At 43.1% G+C, this 24,545-nt stretch overlaps 1 protein-coding gene across 1 annotated transcript in view; it reads right to left on the reverse strand.

Annotated features, from left to right (window-relative positions):
- Positions 1–24,545, reverse strand: part of SDK1 (sidekick cell adhesion molecule 1) — a 419,880-nt gene that overhangs the window by 35,115 nt on the left and 360,220 nt on the right. Inside the window, exons 30-35 of the mRNA XM_059826302.1 lie at positions 21,552–21,753; positions 19,439–19,542; positions 17,605–17,675; positions 12,318–12,453; positions 10,371–10,430; positions 8,276–8,377 (exon numbers count right to left, since the gene is read on the reverse strand). Coding sequence (XP_059682285.1) covers positions 8,276–8,377; positions 10,371–10,430; positions 12,318–12,453; positions 17,605–17,675; positions 19,439–19,542; positions 21,552–21,753 — 675 coding nt within the window. The remainder of the gene's footprint in view (positions 1–8,275; positions 8,378–10,370; positions 10,431–12,317; positions 12,454–17,604; positions 17,676–19,438; positions 19,543–21,551; positions 21,754–24,545) is intronic.

Raw genomic sequence — 24,545 nt, forward strand, 5'->3', positions numbered from 1 at the left:
AGTGGGAGCAGCACCGAGTGGGAAAGTACTGCTCTCAACTCTCTTAAAAAAGTCTGCCCATTAGACAGAGGCAAGACTCCCAAGACTCCTCCTCCTCCATTTATAGTCATGTTTCACTCCTTATAATTTGTTAATCCCACACTCTAATATACCACAAGTTCACGGCAGCCAGCGAAAGCACCTACTTCATGTTCACTAACAGTAACGGCAGCACCTACTAAAGCCTTATAAGCACCGACAACTCCTTATGCTCCACTAAAGTCAAGAGAGCGTATCCAATAATTAGGGTGAATCTCCGCTGGGTTTGCCATATACCAAATGTTAAAAGCCGTATCGGAAAAGTCAAACTGAGCAGGTGAGATCTGCCACTGCGATAACCTTTCGCAGGGGCTTTAATGCAAGTTTGGGTAGCTGACCCCCATGAGGGATTAATTTAGGATTTACAGATTGCAATGGTCAGGGAAACCCAGCGAGCCCATGGAGGACTGTGATCTTGTGCTCCCGGGGAGAGAGAGATTAAATTTACATTTCCTCAACTCTGAGTGAGAGTTTTCTCTTTCTTTGTTTATTCTGCAGTCATAGCATCCCTGAGTTAGTCACTGTGGTCCTATACTCCCCTATCATCTCAATGTCCAGATTGCCGTGGCCAAAATGTTTTAGACTATTGCTAATTCATACTTTCATAAGAAAAAATGGCAACTTTTTTGTTTTCAGTCTACAACAGGCAACCTGAAATGCCTCCAGTTCCATGATTGACGATGGATACAGCAAACAGATGTCAGAAAAGAAAACCAACTGTGTTTCTCTACAGCTGGCTTCACAGGAAAGCCATACAGAGGAGGCAAAGCCACGGGAGTTGAGACCCATATGAAAATACTTACAACATTTTGCTCACATATCCCAGGATGGCTGAAAACAAGCAGAGCAGGACTGCACAATTAGAGGAAATAGAAATTTGGCTGCAATTATAACCCTTTAGTCAAAAATACTGAAACTCCAGCCTGCGTCTGCTTGAATATGAGTTATCAGCCAGGGGCTTCCCCACTTCTTTACCAGTGCAATTTATGGTCCGTTTCACTTTAGTACTGATTGCTCATGTTTTTGAAAGGAAGGTTAATTCCTTTCCTTTTAATGGAGTAGCTCTACTGTTAGTTCAGCAAGGCTTTGCATACACGATCAGGCTTCTCATCCCTTCGCCCTCTGTGTACTGTGCAGGGATGTCCCTGCACTCGGTTCTTCACAGGCCATATAACACTGCAGCAGAACAGCTAATTTGTCCTACCACTCCCACTGCTGCTTGCACCAACTACAGAACAAAGACAGGAGTCCTGATGATGAATTTGAGTACGCAGAGTCTGTCTGTCTCGAGCTACAGTCAGTACTGAAAATCGACATCAAATTGTTGGGTTTGTGAGATGGAAGTTCATCATCTGAGCAAAACATCTCATGGCAATTGCAGCCCAACGCCACCCACACCAGCAATAGCAGTGGCAGAGATAAGCAAGCGCAGTTGATCAAAAACTGATAATATTTTTGCTTGGACAGAAACATCTTTCCTACATTGAGACGTGATAAAAAGAGGCAATTACACCAGAGCTAAGCAGGAGATGCCGCACTGTATAAAGCATTGTGCTGTACCAAAGGCTGCTTATGACCAATATTAACAACTTAATGAGCTGTTAATGAGGCGCGCATTCAGCTTTTACTTGCAGCATGAAAACATTGCAAATCATTTTAGGGAGCTTCTAGATTGTCAACGGAGAATTAAAGATGTCAAATAAGCCCACCAAATCTATGTCTCAATCTGGACGCTGCTTTCCAGCACATTCTCTTAAAATTCCTTTTCCTATATGGTAGAATAACTTGCTTTGACAGCAGTACAACTCTCACTTAGACTTTGCTTCCTTCTGCCTTGACATTAGATTTCAGTCTCCAGAGAGCTGCAGGGATGTCTTTTTGACATGTTGACATTAAGGACACTTCTTCCACAGACTCACGCTGGCACGGTTACTTTCTGTCTTACCATCATAAAGGTGGCTACTGAGCTAAGCTACCAAATTTGGAAGTTTAATTATGAAACCTTTGTGCTCATGTGTAAACAGATTAAGAACATAAAACTACCCTTAAAAAAAAATAGCCAGTTTGAATAGGAAAGGGAGCCAAGGTTTATATATAGAAAATTCATATCCATAATTCCCCAGCATTGCAGCAATACCAGCAACACACAAGGAATGACTAATGCTCTAATGTAGGCACACTTTAGTTTGTTATTTTTTACTATCCTGTCACAGCCCTGCAGGATTAGATAATGCAGCCGAGTGCTCTCTATGCTGCTATTACCACCAGTGGAGCTGCGTTGATGGGAACAACAAATCCAAATTGGACTGGCTGCAGACAAGCCCCAAGTAGAAACCATGTATAGAGTGAGTCTGGAGGAGTTTAAAATCCACCAAGAAATACTGACGGGATGTACCCAGTGGCTGATCCTGCTCCCAGAAATGGAATGCCGTTGGGATACAGGCATAATGGTTGCCATTAATGCAAGAGAAATAGAAAAGAGGTTTCCTTCCCCGTCCAAACAGGAAACGTCTCACCACTTTTTTTCCTTTCCATCTTCCTATAGTTTCCCTTTCTTGCTCTGCTCTGACTTTACTCTCTCTTTTAGTGCATTGTTGGAGAACATGGCTTGGCTCTAACTCCGAGCTCAGACAAGAACTCCTTCCTTAGGGAGAAAGACACTGGGGACAGGATAAAAAGCCAGGGTCCCTCCTGGAGCAGGGCATTCCCAGAACGGCTGTGTGTAAAGCTCATTCACAATTGCGCGTGATGTTGGAACAGCTCTGCAGGTTCTTTAAATTTAAAGGGGAGGGGAAAAGGCAAATCAACATCTCAAACACCCTGCCATCCCCCAAAAGCAGCCTTTTGCTGATGTTCGGAAGTGTCAACAACTAAAATGAAAATACCTTAACATTTCAAAGGCTTGGTGCTTTTAAAGTGCCAAGGAAGGTCAACCGCTTTGTTTAAAGTTTGAGCAAGTGAAACCAATAATTTATTTATTCTACTGCTTTCCAATAGCTTCCCTCCATCCCCTTTTGTTTATTAAGGGAAGATACTGTTCCTAGGCTGACAGGTTTTAGACTACTGCAATGTGAAATGGCCACGATAATCCTTCTCTTCCCTCCTCCAGTGGTGTCTGGGATAGAAATGCCCACCCAGTTCTTCTAGCTGTGCCAGCAGCAACGCGTTCCCTATCTGCATACGCACAGTCAGTCAGCGAGAGACACGGCCCATGTGTCCCAAACAGATAGGAGAAAACAGCCAAGGGGGCCACAGCAGACTGATTGAAGCTGCCAGCTCTAATGCGTTGAAATGTTGTCATTCCTCTTGTAGGCTGTTAACAAGGAGGCACAGGGGACTTCTCTGCACAGCATCTTCTCAGCTACATTTGGGGCAGGGAAGGAGATAAAGCTTCTGTGCTATAAGAGAAAGGGGGGCCCAAGGTAATGCTGAGGAACTCCCTTCTCCAGAAAGCGACCTACGGTGGGGAGGTGACACCATGTAGGGTATTTTGTATGAACACATGAAAGAGTGAGGCCTGCAGAAACAGATGAAAACACTCATGGACAAAGCAGCCTTGTTCCGACAGCCTTCTCTGGCATTAACACGAGTGACAAAGGGACATTGCCCAAATGCAGATAACCAGGTAGAGAAGGGACAAGAGCTCTTTGCTAGAAGCAGCTTATAAAGGGGAGCCAGGTGCCTGGAGTCAAGTCTTCGCTTCTTTATAAGGCTTCTTTCTCCTTAGCATGGCTTCTTCTCTGTATTTTGTCTTCTCTTTCCCAAACCTAAATCACTATTTTTGGTCTCGGAGCTTTCCAGGTGGTTTCTACCCCTTGCCTGTAAAATGCTGGAGGTGGCCAGGCAGCTCTGAGTTACCAGCAGAGCACAGCTTCCCTCCTTGTGTCAGCTACAGGCGGACAAAATAAAGTTTGGGAACTCCAGGAACACCTGTGGAGCCACAGGCAGGAGGGCAGCTGAAAATAACTGCAGATAACAGTGGGAAATTAGCTTTGGCATCTGCAAGCTTTGTACCAAGAGGTAAATTCAAGGTTTTGAAGATGGTAAGAAAAGACAGGCAAGAAGCAGTCGTCCCCCTGTCCCACTCCCATTCCTTTCCAAGCTACGGTTTCACTTAGAAGAAAGTGAGACGTCCAGGAAACCTGCTTTTCTGAAAGATGATGCTAGCAACCAAGGTGGCATTTCAACGGACGACTTCTAAGAAGTCTCTGTTTTCCAGCTCTTTTTACTCCTTCCCTTTCCCATTGCAGAACCAGCTCTCGGAGATCATTATTAAAAAGAACAACAACAATAACCCAGCCTCATCAGTTCTTGTGAATTCTGAAGGTCACCAATGTCACCATCAGCTATAATGACACATATCACTCCCCTCTTCACACAAATGGATTTAGAACCTGTTTAAAGACTAGTGTCTCTCAGTGCACTTCACCCCTTCTGCTACCTCCTCTCTGCACACACGCGCTCTCCTCCAGCAGCAGCTGCTGGAAGAAATTATGAATTCCATTATTTTTCATCCAGAACAGCTTTGCAGTATATGGGAGAAGCACTGGAGGCTGCAGGCTCGTTAGCACAGGATTTGTATTGCCGCCTTCCATTTTATTCGCCTTCCATTTTATTCACCTTCCCAAATTAGGCGACACATGCCTGCCCCAAACCTGTGATTTCTGTTTAATTAAAATGCAGGTAGCGGAGTCTCCTGAACTCCAGAGCCCCCCACACAATCAGACAGTGACAGGGACCTGGTAGAATACTGCTCTTGATATAGTGGCTGCTCCAACAGAGTCTTAATTTCAGTCGAGCAGAACAGCACCTCTGGTAGCAGCTGCATTTAGGGCTGGGATGAGTATCAGTACGCAGCCTCTCGCTGAACACTCGCTGCCTTCCCAATCAAAGCCGGCATCCCTGACAGCTGAACTGTTAAATGAATTAACAAGGCGAGAAGGGGGTTTGCCGACGAGGCTGCGACTCCCTTCCTAATTTTTGCAAGTGGCAGCTTTCAATTTTTCTGTCATTTGTCGGGAGATGCACATGGTTCTCTAATGAGCAGGGCAGAGCTGCAGCCAGCTCTAAAAAGGCGACGTTACGAGGATCTTCTGGTCTGCGGAGGAGAGGGATCCAGACGCTTGAGGCAGGTGGGGGAAGGACACCGGCTCTGTTCAGACCGAGCAGGCAGCGCATCCCTCCCGGCTGCACGGAGCGCAAGGAATCCCAGCCCGCTCTCCCGACATGGGGAAGAATCACTCTCCGCGCCAGTCAGTTTTGCGAACATCCAGGCAGAACTCAAAATGGAGCCTTTGCCGGGCTTTGATCTTATGGGCTACTGTAACAAGAAAAAGGGTTTGCTCCACCTGTAGCAAAAAACCCCCACCCCAAACCCCAAAGCCTTGTGTCTAGCTCCCTTATTCACCAGCCAAGTCAGGATACAGAGGTCTGTTAACTCACGTCTGGCCCATTGCCTACCAGCAGCTTGTTCTCTCCCAAAATTTCCCCCTGCTCATCAGTCAGAGGCAAGCGAGACCCGAGCGCTTGGGCTGCCCAAGGAGGCTGTTGGCTGGGGTACAGCTCAACGGCACTCCAGGGCTCGAGAGAAACTCCCCATTCAGGTATTTTTTACTTGTGTGATTGGCAAAACTGCCAGAAGGTTGTTTTTAATGGCTTTTTTTTTCAAGTTTGTCAGGGGGCTACATTGCCTACTGGAGCTTTTATTGTAAAAATCCAGATACGATGGTAGGAAAATCTTCAGATCTAACAGGGGAGAGCACAAGAGGGAAGGAAGGAATTACAGACACTCCTCCTTCTGCATCGCACGTCTGTCTGCACCAGACATAGAAGCTGAAGAGCACATCAACCATCAGTATTATTTCCAGGTGCACCACGCTCCATGAAACACCCACCAGGACTGAACAGAATTGGGTATTTTGACTGAGCTGGCCCAAACCCAGCACGTTTCCCCAAAGGCACGTGCTGTATATTCCTTTTTACAACCGAGAGAGGAATGTTCTCACACCTACCAGAATTATTGCAACCTTTATGGCAGAATGAAGCACCGTTTAACAGTACTGAGACGCAAGTTATCTGGGGCCTTCAGACTGGGGACTGGTCCCCTTTAGTCATTTTGTGTTCAGCACTATGCCTATGTTGTCAGCACTTGTTGTTTATTGGGAAGGTTTTCTCTATTTTTAACATGGATGCCCCATTGCTGAAGCTAAGCAGACCCATTTTTTCCAGCTTGCTGCTAAACCGCCTTTACCATGGCTAAGAACATCAAGCAAACAATAACAACAAAAACTTGTATTTCCACAGCACACTTTAACTCAAAGGTGTCACAAATCAATTTAAAACCTAAATTGCAATACCAGCTCCAATCACTTTACTCACAGGATAAATCACAGCCAGTTCTGGAGGTGGAAGAGGCAGTTATATAACAAAGCGTAATAACTTCACACAACAAGAGTGAGAATCGGCAGGAAGATCCTACATTCATCATTTCTACCGCACGAACCTGGACTGTCCCTAACCAGAGGTAAATCCAATATCTCTAAAAAACCATCTGAGTCATGCTACAACTTCAGATATACCATCCCTGCCTGTGAAAGGAGGTCTCCTGGATATCTCAGTTTCCTCCCAAGTTTGGCTCCTTCCATTGCCCTGTTCCCTGTCTGAGTTACGATAAGGAAGACCTGGACCATGGGGATTAAACGACAGGATATAACAGCATTTCCTTGCTTTCCCCAGCTGATTTTCTGTGCCGTGTCCACGTGTATAAATGCATGTGCTGGCTCCATTTGCAGCAGTGAGATATTTAGGTCTGGAACAAAAATGTATTTTGAAGCCAGATACAGTTGGCTCCACTTGGGGCTTTCTTTGCTGCAGTTGCAGAAGTAAGTTGGAGCAGCAGCAAACTAGAAAAAAATGTAAATATTGCCAGCTGTCTCTCCAGAACCATGCTGCTCTGATTAATTTATGATGTTTTCAGAGAAAGATAGTGAATGTTACACAATATTTGAAATGAAAAGGTTAAGTAGACTTGAAAAAAATGTGCAGTAGTGTTTAAAAAATGTGCTTTGCTTAGTTTTGAGCAGTAGAATATTTAATGAATAATAATAAAATGAATTAATGCTGGGTTTAATAGCTTCTACATCCTAGCCTTGAGACAGAAGAATAAAAGTGTAATCAGATTCGTTCACGGCGGCAGACTGAACAACAGGAGGGTGCGTGTCGCCTATTCTTGTTCTAAGCTTCAAAAGATGCTGCTGCAGAAATTGATACCATAACTAACAACTATTTCGGCTCCAGCCTCTTTCCAGCTGGGGTCACCATAAATACGGCACTGTTGCTGTGGCTGTGAGGAAGACATCAGCTATTCCAGTCCTGCGCTCCTCAGCTAGAGTTACTGAGAACAGACTCAGCTTCGGGTTATCTGGGCTCTGCCAAATCACCTTTCTCAAAGCATTCAAAGTAGTGTCTGGTCAGCTGTCTCATCCTGATTTCCACCTCTAGCCTTCCAATGGAGGGATTTTATAATGATCAGCAAGCTACATGTCATAAATTCAGCCTGGGTTCATGCACTGGGTCCATAATAAGTAAAGGCACGAATAGCGCCGCTGACCCTCAGCTTCTGTGGAGCCTGGATGCAGGGATAGAGTCTGCGTGTTCCTGAGAGTAATCATCATCTGTGCCTCCAAAGCTAGCATCAAACTAGACACAGTGTCTTCTTGACTTCAAGAGCATAGAAGTACAGCAAGGTGTGGTGCACAGGCAATGCCGCTACACAGAGAGCTGTAAAATAAAAGAACCGTCTTTCCAAGTCTCCCTTGTTTTGTAGTTTTGTTTCTTTTCCCTCGTGGCTTTCCTGTGCTCCACTTTTCACTTCTTTAACTCGAGTCAACTTTTCCCTCAAGCTAATTTGGTATGAACAGTCATCCTCCTGCAACTCCAAAAATATTTTCACTTTTTTCTTTCAAATGCCCTTTCTCCCCTTATTCATGTAGACCAACTGGCTTTCAAAAATGGCAAGAAAGTGTCAGTGCCAACCTATTCCAGGAGAGGACGCTACAAAAAACTGTTGGTGATCATGACTGGGGAATTTTTCAAATAATCCATTTCCTGGACAAATATTAAATACTATCTGGAGAATACCAAAACATGCTGGTACTTTAAAAAAGAAAAAAAAAGAACTGATTTTCCTTTTACCTACCTGCTTCACCCACAAACACTTCCACTGGTGTGCTGGTAGGGCTCTCACCAATTACATTATATGCTGTCATTAGCACTTCATATCTTTTGTATTTCTTCAACTCTGAAAAAGTAAAATATTAGATTATATATAATTATTTATACTATATTACAGATATTTTTTAGATTCCATCACCCCTTTATCATCAGACTTGTCTCTCATGAAACCCAGCATTAGAACAGTACAACAGTGCAATGTCTACTTCCAGCCTTCCTTAATTCACACATCACGGGAGGATTTGCATAATTATGAAAGATCTTTGTGACGAAATGGCAGGATTTTCCAGTGTTTCCTCAGGGTGTTGCTCCGGTAAAAGGAATCACTCCTGATGGGTAACTAGCTAGAAGAACATCTCTAGTCATTCTTAATGACAGAAAAGGCAGGACTTTGCTTTGAATGTTCAACATATGGGCTCCTTTTGATCTCTACTGGTAGGAAAGAAGATGGCTTCAAGCCTTTGCCTAATCCTAGGGACTTTCATCTAGGGAGTCATTTAGCAACTGCACTGCTCAAGAATGTCACGGCTGAAGCAGGGTGCAGAAGACGACCTGCAGCGGGGAATCTGGAGTCCCATTCCAAGTACTGCATGGGTGTCTTCCTCCTTCAAAGTGACCACAGCCTGAACATCCATCACAAAGAGAAAGGAGAATTTGAAGTCGGGAGTCCGCTTGGCCACTAGGCAACCAATCTCTTTGCTGACATATCGAAACTACTCTGACAGATGAGGTAGGAGAGTGAGAGCAGCGTGAAAAAAATCTAGAAAACCCAATTGTATGAGGGTAATTAACAGATGCAAACGAGGGTGGAGTAGAATCACGTCAACATCATTAGTGGAGCCAGCGCCTGAGCAGTTTCAGATTTTGCATTTTCAGGATGAAAGAATCAATCCTAACAGAAATATTTATCATCTACAAAATTTAACAGTGAAATTAGAGTAAGAGAGCGATCAATAATAGAAATTGCTGTATTTAAATGAGCATTGAATTGATTAAGACACGCATGGCCAGGGGTCCAAATTTCTCCCTTTGCCAATAATTTTCTCTGCTGTCTATGGATCAGATAATACCTTTAACCCTGTGGCTGACAGTATGCCATCGGTTTGGTAAGGTTCAATAAGCCTAATTGTACAGGTTCGTCTGATTTCAGTTTTACAGAAGTGTTTACAAGTGTTGTGTTCCTGTATCTGACTCCAGCATCATTCTCCAGTCTCAGGCATACCGTAAACGATAGCCAATACATTGCTAACTTCTTGATGTGATAGCACTAAACTCACATGGACTGCAAAACATGTCGCAAGCAAATCAGCAGTAAGTTCACAAACAAACAAACAAAAAATACTAAGGTATGTAGGATATAGTACTGGGCAGCTTGTACAGGCAAACTTTAACTGCTGCCATGAAAAGCCAGAAGGGAGATTTTAGTGTTAACTGGATGTGGAAGAAAATGGAACACATGAGAGTTCATGCATGCACGTTTCAGTGGGGATAGGGCTTCAGTTTTTTTTTTTAGCCCATCACAATCTGTGACTCAAAAGCCTTGGGCAAAACCTATCTAGTGAACCGTCATCACCACAAAGCAACTTGCCTTTTAACTCTGTCGAATGCTATTTTATTCATTTCCAATTGAAAACACCTCTGGAGATGCACATAAACTCATTGGGCCCTCTATAAACTGGCCTCCTACTCCACGGAATGCCTGAGCATCGCAATGCTTGAATCATAGGACTAATGATGTGATACAGCTAAACTCAGATGGACTGCAAAATATGTGGCAAGCGAATCAAAATTCATTTAGCATCAGCAATACTGGGTTGTTACAGTCAATAATGTTTTACCTTCCCAGCAGCCACATTTTTACAACAGCTACCAACAGCTTGCATCATCAATGTCTCTTGATGTAGGGAAAGCAAAGGCTTAAAGAAAAAGAAACTCAAGAAAGCAGAATCATTAATCTGTGTTGATTTCTGCTAGATCCACTGAGAAGAACCATAGGAGTTTGCCTATAGTGTATTTTGAGCCATTACAAAGAGTCTCATCTAAAGGCAATGTGCACTTACGTGTTAATTCATACGTCGTTAATGCAGAGCTGCTGTTCACTGTCTTGAAGCTGCTTTGGGCTATTCAGGGTAAGCAAAGCAGAAAGCTTGTTACAGTGCAAGGAAATAGTTATTGCAAATGATGTACAGCAGAGACAGAGGCAAATGATGCAGCACATACATACACAGTTTGAGCTTTAGGACTATACCTTGAAGGGCAATAAAATCACATCACTCTCGTAACACATCAAAAGCATCTCATTCACACGGGGCTGTTTCATTTCCTCCTCAAACAGAGAATCTCACAAATACACAACACAGAAATGTTCTGATTCCCAGATTAAATAGAACAAAGGAGTAAAAATGAAACAATTTCTAGGGGGGAAACTCTCAACACTGTATTACACCCTTACTTCTCAACATGCAAAATTCAAAAGCTGAGGAGGTAAAGACCCGGAACACGGGCCACAAAGAGCAAACACTTGCAGTAGGACAGGACCCGTTTCTTTAAATGTGTGTTAGCTTTCCCACAGTTTCACTTATACAATTCAACATTCCTGCTGCGAGCAAATTGTAATAATATGCTAAGCTGTGCAAAACCGCAGGTCAGTCAGGAACGGGGGTGTTCTAAGGTGAGAATTTGTCATATTATGAGGAGAAAGAGGGAAATTTCTCTTAAAATACACTTGTCTCCACCCCTTTCTCTCTCTCGACTCCCTGGAGAGGTAAAGCACTGTTTTTTCTACTCTACAGCTATTAGGAACATAGCTGCAGGGCCAGCCAAGACGAGGGAAGAGAGGAAAGCAGTAGGTTTCACAGGCTCCCTGCCTTGGGAGACTAGAGAGCATCCAAAGTCATTATTTCCTGATAATATAGTCAGTCATTCAGCTTTTGTCTGGAAAAAAACCTTACGCATACCTACACCTATAGGAGCTTTCCATCTCTACTCTGTCGTGGTTAAAACTCCGTACAGTCTAAGAAGTCTCATTCAGCACTGACCACGTAAGTGAGGTCAGGGTTAGGTGCTTATGTTATATTTAAAACACCCACTTTATCCACATGCCCCAAAAATCACTCTTGCTTTTGTAGAAACCACTTTTATGGCTTCAGGAAAACATGGAAGATGATGTAAGATATTAAAATAGTCTCACTCAACTCGATTCTGCCGCTCTTAGAGTGAGCATTATCTTATTCTGAATATTCCACTGACATCAAACAGGACAAAAGCTGGTCCCTCCGTGAGCACGTCTCATTGCTGGACCATATCTGTCAGGCTACTGAGTGCTCACATCTTTGCCTCCCATCATCTTATTCTGCCTATTCTTCCCTCTGACTTCCTTTCTAGCCTTTGTCTAAAAATCCTTTTAGTTTTTCTATTATTCTGCTCCCTCTCCACCTTCTTTCCATGTGAGCCAAAAAGCCCAGTGACTAACATGGCAAGCATGCACCTTAAAATTCTTGCTCATTTTTGCTATTTTCTTTCAAAATAGGGACAAACACTTGGAAATTGTGAAAATTCTTTTATAAATTTCTCCTCAGCTGTTTTCTTATACTACAAAAAGAAAAAAAAAAGTCAATTATAAAAACTATTTTAAAATAGCAAGACGAAAAGGGTTCCCAGCTGAGGAAAATGAAGTCTCTTTTTTGTCTGATGGCAGAACAAAGTATACCAGGGTAATCATGAAATGGAGGTAGCAGAAAGCAGGAAATCAGAGGATACATGGGGGACAGAACATCAATTCAAGCATGCTGGCACAGATTAGCATGTACCGTTACAAGCGATGCTGATCAGACAGAAGTTATTAGCATCTTTCAGCATCTTTACCCTGATTGTGCAAAAGCTAAATGATCCCCAGCACTCTTAGGCACAATTGTGTGTTATTTCCATGGGGCAAGAGGGCACATAGTGTCTGGTATAATGACAGATTACCATTCTGGGATATTATAGGGTCCAAAACACAGGCTTACGTGTGAGCTCTGCTCTTAAAGCTGAAGGGTTCCGGATGGTTTTGGATTCTGTTCCAGATCCAGTGTCGTAATCCAGCTCCCGATAGTAGATCCGGTATCCCAAGAGCAGGCCATTTAGACTCTCCACTTTGGGTGGCTGAAAAACATTCGCATTAAGAACAGGCTTGTTAAGATGTGCGTTGCAACAAACATCCATCACAACGGGCAGTAGCTGACACCGGTCCTGTGCGAAGGGACACAGTGCTCTCCGGTGAAAATAGCCATTAATAATATACAGGGTCAAAGGTTGTGCGATTTGAAAAACCCAAGTTAAAGGCAGCTTTGATGATTTCATTCAGCTGTGGCAATTACAAAAGGCTCTTTACTTAAAAATTGGCACCTGATGCACTACCCTAAGAGCTAAGCTCCTTTCCTTCTTGGTCCACAGAAACTTGTGTGTGAGAAAGAATATAAATAAGCATGTCCCTGAAAATGCATGTTGCTGGCCACCAACAGTGGAGCAGCAAAACAGTATTTCACTTCTTCTGAGATGAAAAGAAATAAATTATTTTGTCAAAGACAGAATTTCCTTAGTGGCTATTTTCCTTGGGGACTGTTCCTTGAACATTCTTCAGTTGGCATTATTTTACTGAAAGACTGATGAGAAAATAACAAAGAATTGGTGTATTCTGGCTTTAATTAGGAAGATGAAAATAGGTCTAATAACCTCAGAGAGGCATTTAGAGAGGAGTCACAGTATGAGGGACTCTGGTGTGTTGCATAGGTCCAGTCCCACAGGCAAAGCCAAGTCTCCTCCGTAACAGCTTGGAGCAGTACGGTGTGTACGGCCATGGGGCTGGCTCAGGTAGGAGGATTTTTTTTTTTTCTTCTGCAACATGATGCTCAAAGACATAGTGCCTCAGCAAAGGTTCTTCAGCAGCCCCTCACCTCTTCCTTCAGATACAGATATATAGCCAGTACACTGAAACGGAGATTTTTGTCTGCATGGCTTGCTTAAATAGAGGCAAGCGAAGGGATTCTTCATGTTGGGGAAAAAAATTACTTTCACGAGTCTAATACAGGCTAAGAACTGCAGAGAAGAAAAGATGCCCTGAGACATTTATCTTTTAAAGGTTCTTGTACCGAAATTTAAGGGGCTGAAAGTATAAATGAAAAGGATTTTAATGATGATCTCACCTTTAATCCAGAAAGATCCCTAGCACTCTTGAGAACTTTACTAAGGAAAACCTTCTGTCCGCTGTGGAAACATTAACCGCTGGTGTGAAATGCTGTCACAACAGAAGGTAATACCACATGTAATTTTAATGAAGAAAGTAAGAATATTTTTACAGGAAAGAAGGAAGATATTTGGTAATAACCTAGCATTCTGCTTCCAGAAATGACAAGAATCTTCCATTACTTCATTATGATGACAAGAGGAAAGAGAGGGCTGTCCTGTCTCAGTGTAAAGGACTTTGCTTTGGGTGAGGGCTGAAGGAATTAAGTAGAAAGACTGCAGTTTATGGAAACAAACAACAACAACAAAAAAATACATGAACCACCAACAAGAAAGCTACACAGCTACCAGAAAAAGTGGCAGAAATTGCTCCTGCAAGAAGCCGCCTTCTTTTGCAGTTCTCCTGCCCAGAGTCTGCTGAAAACAATCCAAATAGTCCCGAGATCTTGCTGTACTTGCTCTGCATGGTTGGAGAACCTCATTCATCATTATGTTTCATGCTCATTACTGTGCTCCATCCTGTCCAGAAGTTCTGACCACCTTTCGCTATTATTTAGTATTTTCATTACAGAATGATCTAGGAACAAAAGATTGTGATGGACCTTGAGAATCACCAAGAGCAGGTCCTCACAATTGCAGAAGATAACTGCTTGGAGTCCTTAGATAACTGCTTGGAGTCCTTTTCACAAACTGAACAAGCTCCACCAGAAAACAAGCTGATTTTTCTGCTTCCCAGTATTCCTGTTGGAAAGCTGTTCCAAAACTCACTACTTGGGTGGTTAGAAACCTTAATTTAGTTTCTAATGTAAGTAATTCGTAGCTAGTTTACGACCATGTGTTCATGTGCTAACATTGCCTTTTGGGTTAAACCGTTCTTCCCTCTATGGGGTGTTTACTCCCGTGACGTATTTTAAAAAGGGCAATCATATTCCCTCTCAGACTCCATCTTACAAGGCAAATAAATCAACCTCTTGTACAACAGCCTTTCCTAGTCTCAGACTGAGCCCCTTGTTCAAGGGACTGAGTGAACAGACCGAATAAAGTGACAGCCTTCTCCAGGGCTGCCTGATGACATGATCGCTCATGGACCAGCTGGAACGTTTTTCTCCTAAAGGTGGAGAAGATGAGATCAGAGAATCACAGAATCATTAAGGTTGGAAAAGACCTGTAAGATCATCAAGTCCAACCGTCAACCCAACACCACCGTGCCCACTAAACCATGTCCCGCAATGCCTCGTCCACACGTTCCTTGAACACCTCCAGTGATGGTGACTCCACCACCTCCCTGGGCAGCCTCTTCCAGTGCTTCACCACTCTCTCAGGAAAGAAATTTCAGCAAAAAAATTCTCAGTAAAGAAAAAAGACATGGTTTACTGGCAATGATCATCTATCTACCATGATTTCTTTTTTTTTCTTTTCCTATCTTCTGACTTTCCTCCTTTGTTTTCTGTATTACACTGAAGTTGCTTTAGCTCTGACGGTGCCCTAGCAGAGAAGGGCCCCACAGCACGGCAGTGTCCTGGCAGGGAGGAGTCACAACGCAAAGCATGAGGACTGCCTTCTCCAGAGATGGGGTAAAGGGAGGCACTGTCCCACCAAGATACATCTTGAGGGCATCACCACAAAGGAGGAGAGAGGCTGCAAGAGAACAAAACCCATCCAGCATGGAAATAAACTTCACACGATGAAAAAAATACTGTGAACATTAGATTTGTATCTCAGTTAATTATTACCTAGAAGGAAGGTGCTCTTGGATAGATTTGATGTCTTTTCCTATTTTAACTATTAATAATTTTTCTTTTATTTAAAAAAGAAGGTGGAGGTAGAAGATCCTACAGAATCTTGAAAGGAAAACACTGCTAAGGCTGAGAAAGAGACTGTTACTCCCTGCTCTGCCATGTAACTGCCTAACAGATAAAGCTTAATTCCTCATTGTGGTACAACACTGATTTGATGATAGCAAGCATTGTTTTCTTATGCTTTCATGTGATTCTCCATTTTTTCCTTCCTTTGAATTTAGGACAGGAAAGCTCAGAAAATAAATGGCTTGAAAACTGTCTTTCTCCTTGCCATGGAAATGATGATTCTTTCCTGAAAAGGGTACTCTGCTAAAAGGTCAGGTCTTCCCCTTCCTATCTGTCTTTCATGGACAAAACTCTGCTTTTGATGTAATGGATTATTTAGGATGTTGTAGGAAGGCCCGAGGGATCTGCTGAAATAGGTAAAATGATTATGAGTGGCAGCCCCTAATGTTGTACAGAAGTAAGAGAAACATTTCTGTGCTGTTTAAAAATAAAAAAACAAACTAAAATGTAAGTTTGAATAATTGTTATCTCTAAGGTAGAAGCAGAACAGTGCATGATCCTGATGTTAACTGCAACATCCTCCCGAACATTTGAAATAACCTTGCATTATTGATACAACAGACCTCAATGGAAATTACTTATTTTCTTCCTACTTTAAATTTAAAAATAATGGACTGATTGGACCAAGCAGCTGAAAGCACAGATAGTGCATCTAGAGTTTGTTTTGTGAATTATTAACACAGCTCAAAGTTAAAAATTTAGCTTTGCTTGGAAATCTACTCTCCCATTTAGCTTCGCTGCTGTTTTCAGTTTACATTATTTCTCAGACACTGCTGTGAAACTTCCTCTTAATTGGACGCTATTGTGGGACTTGAAGATTTTTGTTTATTTGAAAAATATAGTACGGCTGAATTACCAGGACCTATTAATATACATGTAGTAATGACATATAATCGCCCACAACTCCCCTGAGATGGCCCTGGCACAACAACCCCATTTCATTTTCATGAAATAAAAAGCATCCAATTACCTAAACAACCACCTATTTCACATTAACTACACACCAATAATCAGTCAATTGGGGGAATGTTTATTTCTGCGGCACATCACGCCTCACATCCTCTTTGTCCTCTCTTTATATACCTTTTTTTCTTCACTGTGGGCTTTATTAGTAGGTGGGGTGGTAGATTTACACCTCTCCATAATTCCTTTGGTAAAACTGTTCAACATGTCTTCTAGTTGTTCAACATGCTGTAAGCAATGATGTTGCTTAGTGTTATGCTGCGTGAACCTGGGCCAGCAACCCAGCAGTACAGCCAGGCGTATTTTTAAAGTGCTGCTGTATAGCCATAAACAGACGCTCATACATATATTTTTTTTCCAAAAATGCAAGGAGCCCCATCTGTACTGTAAACGCATATATACATTTTTCACTATAATGCAATCTGTCCAAAGTTATCCTTATTATGTGTGTGGGACATTGTCTTGGGAGCAGGGTGGGCAGAGGCTTTCCAGGATAGGTTACGGATAACGTGCACTACCCCACTGGGTTCCCCTCTGTTAATGCTCACTCTGCAAAAAGAAGCCTCAGGCACTGGGTCACAAAATGTTCCAGCATCTCCCAGGAGGCCAGTATTGAAAGATAAAGGGAGGCAGAGGAAATGCCTCTATAAAACGCAGACTCGGCGCAAATACTTTCACATCCAACTCCGAGATATTAGGGAGAGCTCAAACTTCCTTTCTTTTCTCTGTAGAAATCTCAATTTTTAGCCCTCAAAGAGCCAAAAGAGCATGTGGAGTTCCTCAAAGGTAGGAGCAGGATCTCAGGCACAGCATACGCTTCTGATTATTTCAGCAGCTGAGGGAGGCAGTACGCGATGCGAGCGAAAGCAAGCTTTTGATTACCTGATCTTTACCAGTGCCACACTCTGTCGAACATTTTCAATGTAAAGATGCACGTTGATTGATACCAATAAAAGGATGGGAGAATCTGTACAAGTAATGATCTTGGACACCGCTACAGAAACTCCTTTACCTCCCAAGCTTTCCCTCATGGGGCACAAAGTAAAAGCAACTGCCAGAAATTTCCCTCCATCACTAAAATGTGTGCCTGGATCAGGAAAGTAAGGAAGTAGCTGCAGTCCTTCAACTTTGCTACAATACTCCCAGCTCAGGAAAACGTCCCTTGCAATGTACCATTGAGGTCAACAAGTCAAAGCAACCAAAAAATTCTTCCAGAAACATCAAAATTTTTCATTTTACCTACCTGCCACTGCACAAGGACAGATGAAGTCGTGTGGGGAGTTACTAAGACAGAACTGGGTGGTTCACCTGGAACTAAACGAGAACAAAAGGTAACCAAAGCAGTTATAGCAACAGGGTGGAAACCAGGCAGCTTTTATTCATCAGATTCTCTTTCTTCGCTGCTGAAGATCTTCTATCCCAGCTACTATGTGGTGGGTCTCAAAAGTGATGCAGTGGGTATCATTACTGCAACCCAGGCAGAAGCCAGCCACTTCTCGTACACGCCTCGCTCTACCTGTGGCCTTGGCAACTTCAGCAGGAATAAGAGCAAAGCGGAGGGCATAAATCTGGAAGAAGCTGCGGCATGCCAGCCGCTCACAAACACCTGGAGATGCATTTAAAAGGAAGTTAAACCAGCTGCATGCACGCTTGAAAGCGAGAGCAAACTGCTCCCAAATTTTCCATGATATTTTTGCCACAGCTGGGGCAAGCCCACCTTGTTTTTAGGAGTCTGTGTCACACATTCAGAGGTTATTTTAGTTAGAGTAGCTTGATTTACCACAGGTTAACCCATTCCTGTGCCCATGGTCTATAACATACACACACACACACACATTTCAGCAGCTCAAAAATGAAGGAGGGAAGGCTTATCAGGAGCTGACAGCCCTCCACAGTGCAATGCTCTAGTGGCAGCACCAGGTTTGCTCAGCAGAATAAATGTTCGGTTTGTTAAGGAGGTGAGAAGCTTTCACAGTGTTTCCCCGTTGTATTGTGAGGAGGCCAAGCACAACTCCGGATTCACTGTAGCTAAATTCAAAGAGAACTGAAAATAAAATTTTAAATTCCGAAACAGCGAGGCAGCACTGCCTCATTAGTACCAGTTACAGCCTGCACCGACACGGCAGCCACTGTTCAGGAAGGTGGAGAGTCAGGATGTCTTTAAAAGGCTGTTAGGCACATTTTTTGAGTATTACGTGGGTTCTTGTTTAACTTAGGATACTCCTGAGGTCTGTCCTCTGTTTTTCTGATTTCAAGATCACATTCTTTAAACATTCCTTTGCAAAATTGTTTCCTATTTTTATATCTCAATGTCATATTTAACTAGTCATTCCTTGTGCTGTATTAAATACTGGCTAGTTCCTAGCACCACATATATATATATGTATCCCAGTATTACCCCATTTCCCAGGCAAAGGGTAAATACTGATGCTGTTTCACACTTTGCAGAGTTCCTTTCTCCATTGAAGACATCAGAGCTACTTCTGCATTCAGGCATTGACTTTATACAATCAAGGAATTAGAAGCTGATCTCTAAGGCTAAAAATAAAAGCCTTGTCAATGTCATTCACAGTTTATTAGCCCTGATCTGCAGGATTAAATGCTCATGTTTTCAGGAGCTTCATACTCTCTCTTACTTACACCTCAGCAATTTTGCCATATTGCAGACTGATGTGGATTGTGAGTGAAAACAATTGAAGAAACTTCTTAAAATGTATGCACGGTTCTACATTTATTTTTAATGATCTCTTGTAAATTATTGAATTTCTGCAAAGATAATGGTTAGTGCAGAGTTTGGAAGCCCATCAAATGGAGTTTAATTCCACTTTGAGGCTCCTGAAAGTATGATTCATTATCAGAGGCCACAGCAGGACACTTAAGGCAATGCCTGTTATTAATTCAGCCACATCTCATTACTACCTGTATCAATCTCCTATGAACACAACTGCATTGGATGTTGAATTTTCACTCCACTGTCCCAGCGGAGAACACATGGCAGCAGGTCCAGCAAACCTGGGAGCACTGGGGAGCATCCATCCCCCAGCGATGCCCCCAGCGTGCCTCTCCTCCTTGCTTACCATCCTGCAGAGTTGTGACCGCTTCGGTCTCCGCGCTGAAGTCACTGTCTCCGATGTCGTTGGTTGCTTTCACTCGCAGTTTGTAAGAGGTGAATGGGTTCAAGCTGCGGAATGTAAAAAATAAGGCTGAGGGATGCGATCTCCCCACGTCATCACAGCTTGCCTCAGAACAAGCCTCTACAGAGAACCTGCCCATGGGCAACTAAGGTCATTGAGCACTTTGTCTCTTCTCCACATCGCCTTTTCTTTGCAGCCTCCCCCAGCTTCCTCAGGCCGTGGGGGTGTTTGCACCTTTGCTGCCATCAGCATCTTCTCAGATTTCCATCTCAGAGTTCCTGAAAACACGCACGGATTCACAGCTCCAGAAAACAGCCATGAAGTTGCAGTTCATGGAGCAGCCTACGACTGGGGCTTGTTGGAAAGGACAAGATGTGCTGTTACCTGAGTTTTGCATGACTATGCAAAACCTGGCTTTCAAGGTGCTTTGCCTGAGATAGCCTCAAAAGAGATCTGTGGGTCAGCTCATCCTCAGTGCACGGATGGGGATGACAGGTAGAGAGGAGGCAGGTAACGTGCCCGGGGTGAGCCAGCGCGCAGCAGGCACTGGAATTCAGAGCGCCAGCCTTCTGACTAATCCTCTAGATCATACTGTTTGATCAGTGCATTTTATTCCTACTGAATTTCAAATTAATGCTATTACCTGGATTATTTAATAAAGGCAGTAACAACAGGTTCCCTGCAGCTCTTTTATCTATGCAGGGCTTTAAGATATGCAAAGAGTGATTTCCAGCTGACATAACCTTTGCAAAGATTCTTCTGTCTTGGCTTGGCAGGGAGAAGGTGTGGGGGAGGCTGCCTTTTGAGTCACGAGCAGAGGCTAGAAATGCAGAGCTGTAAGTTATGGGGGATTTAGCTAATTAATTGGTAGCGTCTAGCCATCAGCTGGCAGATGTAACACTGACTACAAACCCAAGTAAAGTTACTTGTAAGGAATGATTAAACATCAAGGGATAATGCAACCTGATGGGCAGCACTCTCGCATCACACATGTACTACTCTTCTGGACTTTCAAAGGAAAATGCTTTTAGCAAGGGGGAGAAGAAAGCTTTTTCAGCAGTGCCACCCTATTAGGAGACCATTACTTACCTACAACTTGAATAATTTTAATCATCTTTCTTGATCTTTTGTTTTTAGTAATGCCAATGTCAAGTCTAAGTGACATAGTTGGTTTCCTTGATTTTACAGGTTTTGACTGGAAAGGTACTGGGTATAATTCAGGGTGGGTATAACACCTCCAAGGGCAATGAAACAGGTCTATACTTGTAATTGTCAAGTTTTCTTTTCTCTGCACTGTTAGACAAAAGGACAGCAATGTATTTTCTGGCACGTGGTCAGTGACCTGCCATACACCACAGCCACTGATGTTTTTATAACAGACCTGAAAAATCTGTATCTGAATGCTCTGAATACTTGATTCTCCAAAAGCTCATGGCCTTTGAGAAATAATCTGATTCGTACTAGCTGGTCAATAGAGGAAATGGACAGCAAAACAAGTACCTTCTCATAGACATTCAATTGCTTTCGCAGATGTTACAAGGACTTCAATTACAACAGCATTGCTGAGGATATAATGAAGCCTGAATAATAAAGTTTAAGCATTCTGATGCTATCTATAAACTTCAGTATGGAAAATACAGATAAAAATGGTAACCATTTCATTTGGAAAAGCTTATATAGAGATAATTGTAATGCAGCATTGAAAGTGGGTTTTAACATCAGTCACTACTGAAAGGATTTTTAACTAGTTGTATTTTACAGAACATTGTGTAGCTACACATGGTTTAGCCTGAGTAGTGTTATCTACTGTGCTCAGCTTTCAGGAAGGACTTCAAAAAGATGCATTGCAATCCAACTTTAATTAGATTTATTGCATGACCTTCAGCAAATCTCTCAACTGCTGTTCATAACAGCACCTCTAAAATGGGAGCAGTGACCTCACTTAACCTCTCTCCCCCCAAAAGGCTGTGACGCTGAGTGATGTTTGCTTTGGCTTGCTAACTGTGGTAAGTGGAAAGTGTGGGAATTTCCACGCTAGCCTGGGATCATATGGTACCTTTCAATAATGCAGGATGTTGCCTCGTGGCTGATGGAAGACGAATAGGTTTGCCAGTCTCCATTTGGCAGTTCTCGCACTTGTACTGTAAAATATCGTATCGGTGAAGATCCATCACTCCCAGGGACCCACTTCAACAGCAGACTCCGTGATGACACGTCACTCTGGGGGGTCATCAGCTGCCTGGGAGGGGCTGGTCGTTCTGCAATTAAACCATAATTTGGTACTGGTTTGAGAGGAAATTCAAGCTAACATAAAACGTGACAGCCTGATTGGATTTTCATAGTAGCAATGCCACAGGAGATTGAACTTTTGGATTTGCCCCATGAAGTATACAAGCCATCCCATTCCTTAACCTTCTACTGCGAAGAAGAGCAGTAAAACTGATTCTTACCTCCCCGCATAAAAGGTCACCATTGAACATACACTTTCCTAGCAACAGACCTCAAACTTGGGGGGGTCTTAGCCTGGCAGGTTAAGGAAGAATCACTAGGACCAGCAGCCAAGCAAACCAAGGAAGTCTTTAATGAAACTCAGCTGTGCTTCCAGTTGCAATTGCTCTTTTGACAGAATTTGCCTGTAAACTACTTCACTTTTTAACCTGTGCTTACTACTTGGTACCACGGGGCTACGGTCTCTCTGTGCTACATAGGATCCTCTTCCACCAGCTGCTCCCCAGTCGAGGCATGAGGAGGAGGAAGGGATGAGCTGGAACAGGCTGGTGTGTAGCAGAGTCCAAGTGCATGACTTACAGCCAATCCTAAATTTCTGCACCAGTTCTCTCTGGCAAGGAACCGGGAACCATCAGCAGCTCCTGCTGCTGCTGCTGCGGCTTCCAAACCCCAGCTTGGAGATAGTGCAGAGCTGGGGCTTGAGTACCTGCTGCAGTTCACGTCCAGACCTCCCCAAATCTTCCCTTCAGACCCACTGACCTTGAACCTGCAAAGTCAAACCAGCCAGTGCCAATGCTGAGGGAGATCTCTCCAGAGTAATTAACTGTACACCTTTTAGAGGAGGCAGGGAATAGTAATGCAGGTGTAAGCATGCCAGTCCCCAACTGTTTCAATATAGATCTCCTTTCCCGTCACCGTCTCCGCACTCCATCGATTTCAATAGAGAAACTCTATAGAGTGAGGAATAATTGTTTAATTGTTTATCATGAAGATTATTGATTCTGATTAAAATGTGTGGCATGTAATAAAGCAGAAATTGATTGGAGACACCACAGTGACTTGCTTTTGAGAAGCAATTCAATTCAACTTCATCAGCACTTGTTTCCATAAACACACCTTTGCCTGCCCGCTTCCCCACAGCTCTGTATGGCGAGCACTTCATTTCCCAGCCATCCCCTAAAACCATTTCCTGTATGTTTTGGCATTTCTCTGCGGCATGCTCTTGCTGACATCACTGCCCAAAGATTTGTAAGCTATTAGCTGGAGGAAGCCCTCGGTGCCAGCAGCCTGCGAGCCGGAGTACAATGCAAAAGGTCAATGCCTTACACTGACAGGCTGAGACAGGTATTCAGGGTTATTCTATCAGAGGAAGCGAGTGTCGTGCAGGGATTTAATACTCTCTGCTGATAAGCTTTAACCAGCTTGCCGTTTGGGGCAGGTCAGATCTTGCAGTCAAGTCTCCCGTGATTGGGTTTCCTTCTGCTGCTAATGGGAGATCTTAAAATCACCTGTATTACAAGATATACTTCCTGACAGTTTGTACAAAACCATTAGTATAAAGAGTTTATTTATGGAAGTTTAGCCACAAGCAAATGCTAAGGTGAGCTGTTTGTGCAAGAATGGAAGACCAGGCCATATGACTCAATGGACTACTTTTAATTTCTCGCTACATTTACATTTTCTGACTCAGTTCTGCCCTGATCGCTGGTGTTGACTATTCTGAAGGGTATCACACCACTGTGTAGATTCAAAGCACTACAGAACCACCTCTGGAGAATACAGCTACAATACAGCTTGAGATCTACAAATCACAGGTATCTTTGTAAAGTGTAAAGATTTATATTGGGATTATCCAAGGAATTTAAAAGGACAAGATTGACCGATTTTTCTAATTTTCAAGGGAATTTTTGTGCCTGCCTACCTTAGTATCAAGGACTATGAGGATATGAAATGCATTTTTATTAATGGAAATTAAATATCTTTTCACTCTAGAATATTTATTGTCATGTATACAAGTTTCAGGTTTGTTTGTTTATTTACTTGTTAGCAGAATAGCGACACTGAATAAATTTCTTTATCATCCCCTTATATCAGTCTTGCTGATGTGAGATTACACATTCTTCTCTCCACACTTTACATATAGGATCATTTCAGTTAACTCTCAGTGCCTTGGGACTCGGTTCCATAGCATGCATAGAGACACAGCAGAGCCATCCATCAAAAAGAGAAAGGGTTCATTTTATGCTATGACTTGCCTGTTCAAGATAACCCTAAAGCATTGATAGCAGCAAGGGATCGTTGTTCCCGCAGCGGAGCTGGGAGTTCTGCCTTGAGCTATTGTGTATCCAGCAACAGCTTGTGCACGGTCTGGGAAATCTGAGCGCATTTTATTGAAAAGGAGATGCTCCGAGCTTTGAGTATTCACTTTATTGGGCATGGTGGGTTTTTTTGAAAGTGCCCCACACTGGACTTTAAAATTCCACTTTGACAGCAATCAGACAGGGGTGGAAGAAACCTTGAGCTGATAAATCTCTTTGATGGACAGTATCTTTAATAGAGTCACTTTAAGTTTCCTAACACAGCTCTAGAGGTTCTTTCTCTGAGGACTGCACTGTTATGCACTGGGAAGGCAGCACACGACCTGGAGAGCTTTCCCATTTTAACACCAACCAGACAGGCCAGAAATGCATCCCACAGGTCCTCGCTGCTGGTGGTTGAACATCAGGCCAATGTCCTCTCTTAGAATTGTGATAGGAAAATAATAAGGAAGACATTGTGGGCAAGTAGCATGGGAAATCCTTACTCTTGCACAAAATGATTT

This window comes from Gavia stellata, chromosome 18 (assembly GCF_030936135.1).
Source record: "Gavia stellata isolate bGavSte3 chromosome 18, bGavSte3.hap2, whole genome shotgun sequence".
Classification (NCBI taxonomy): Eukaryota; Metazoa; Chordata; class Aves; order Gaviiformes; family Gaviidae; genus Gavia; species Gavia stellata.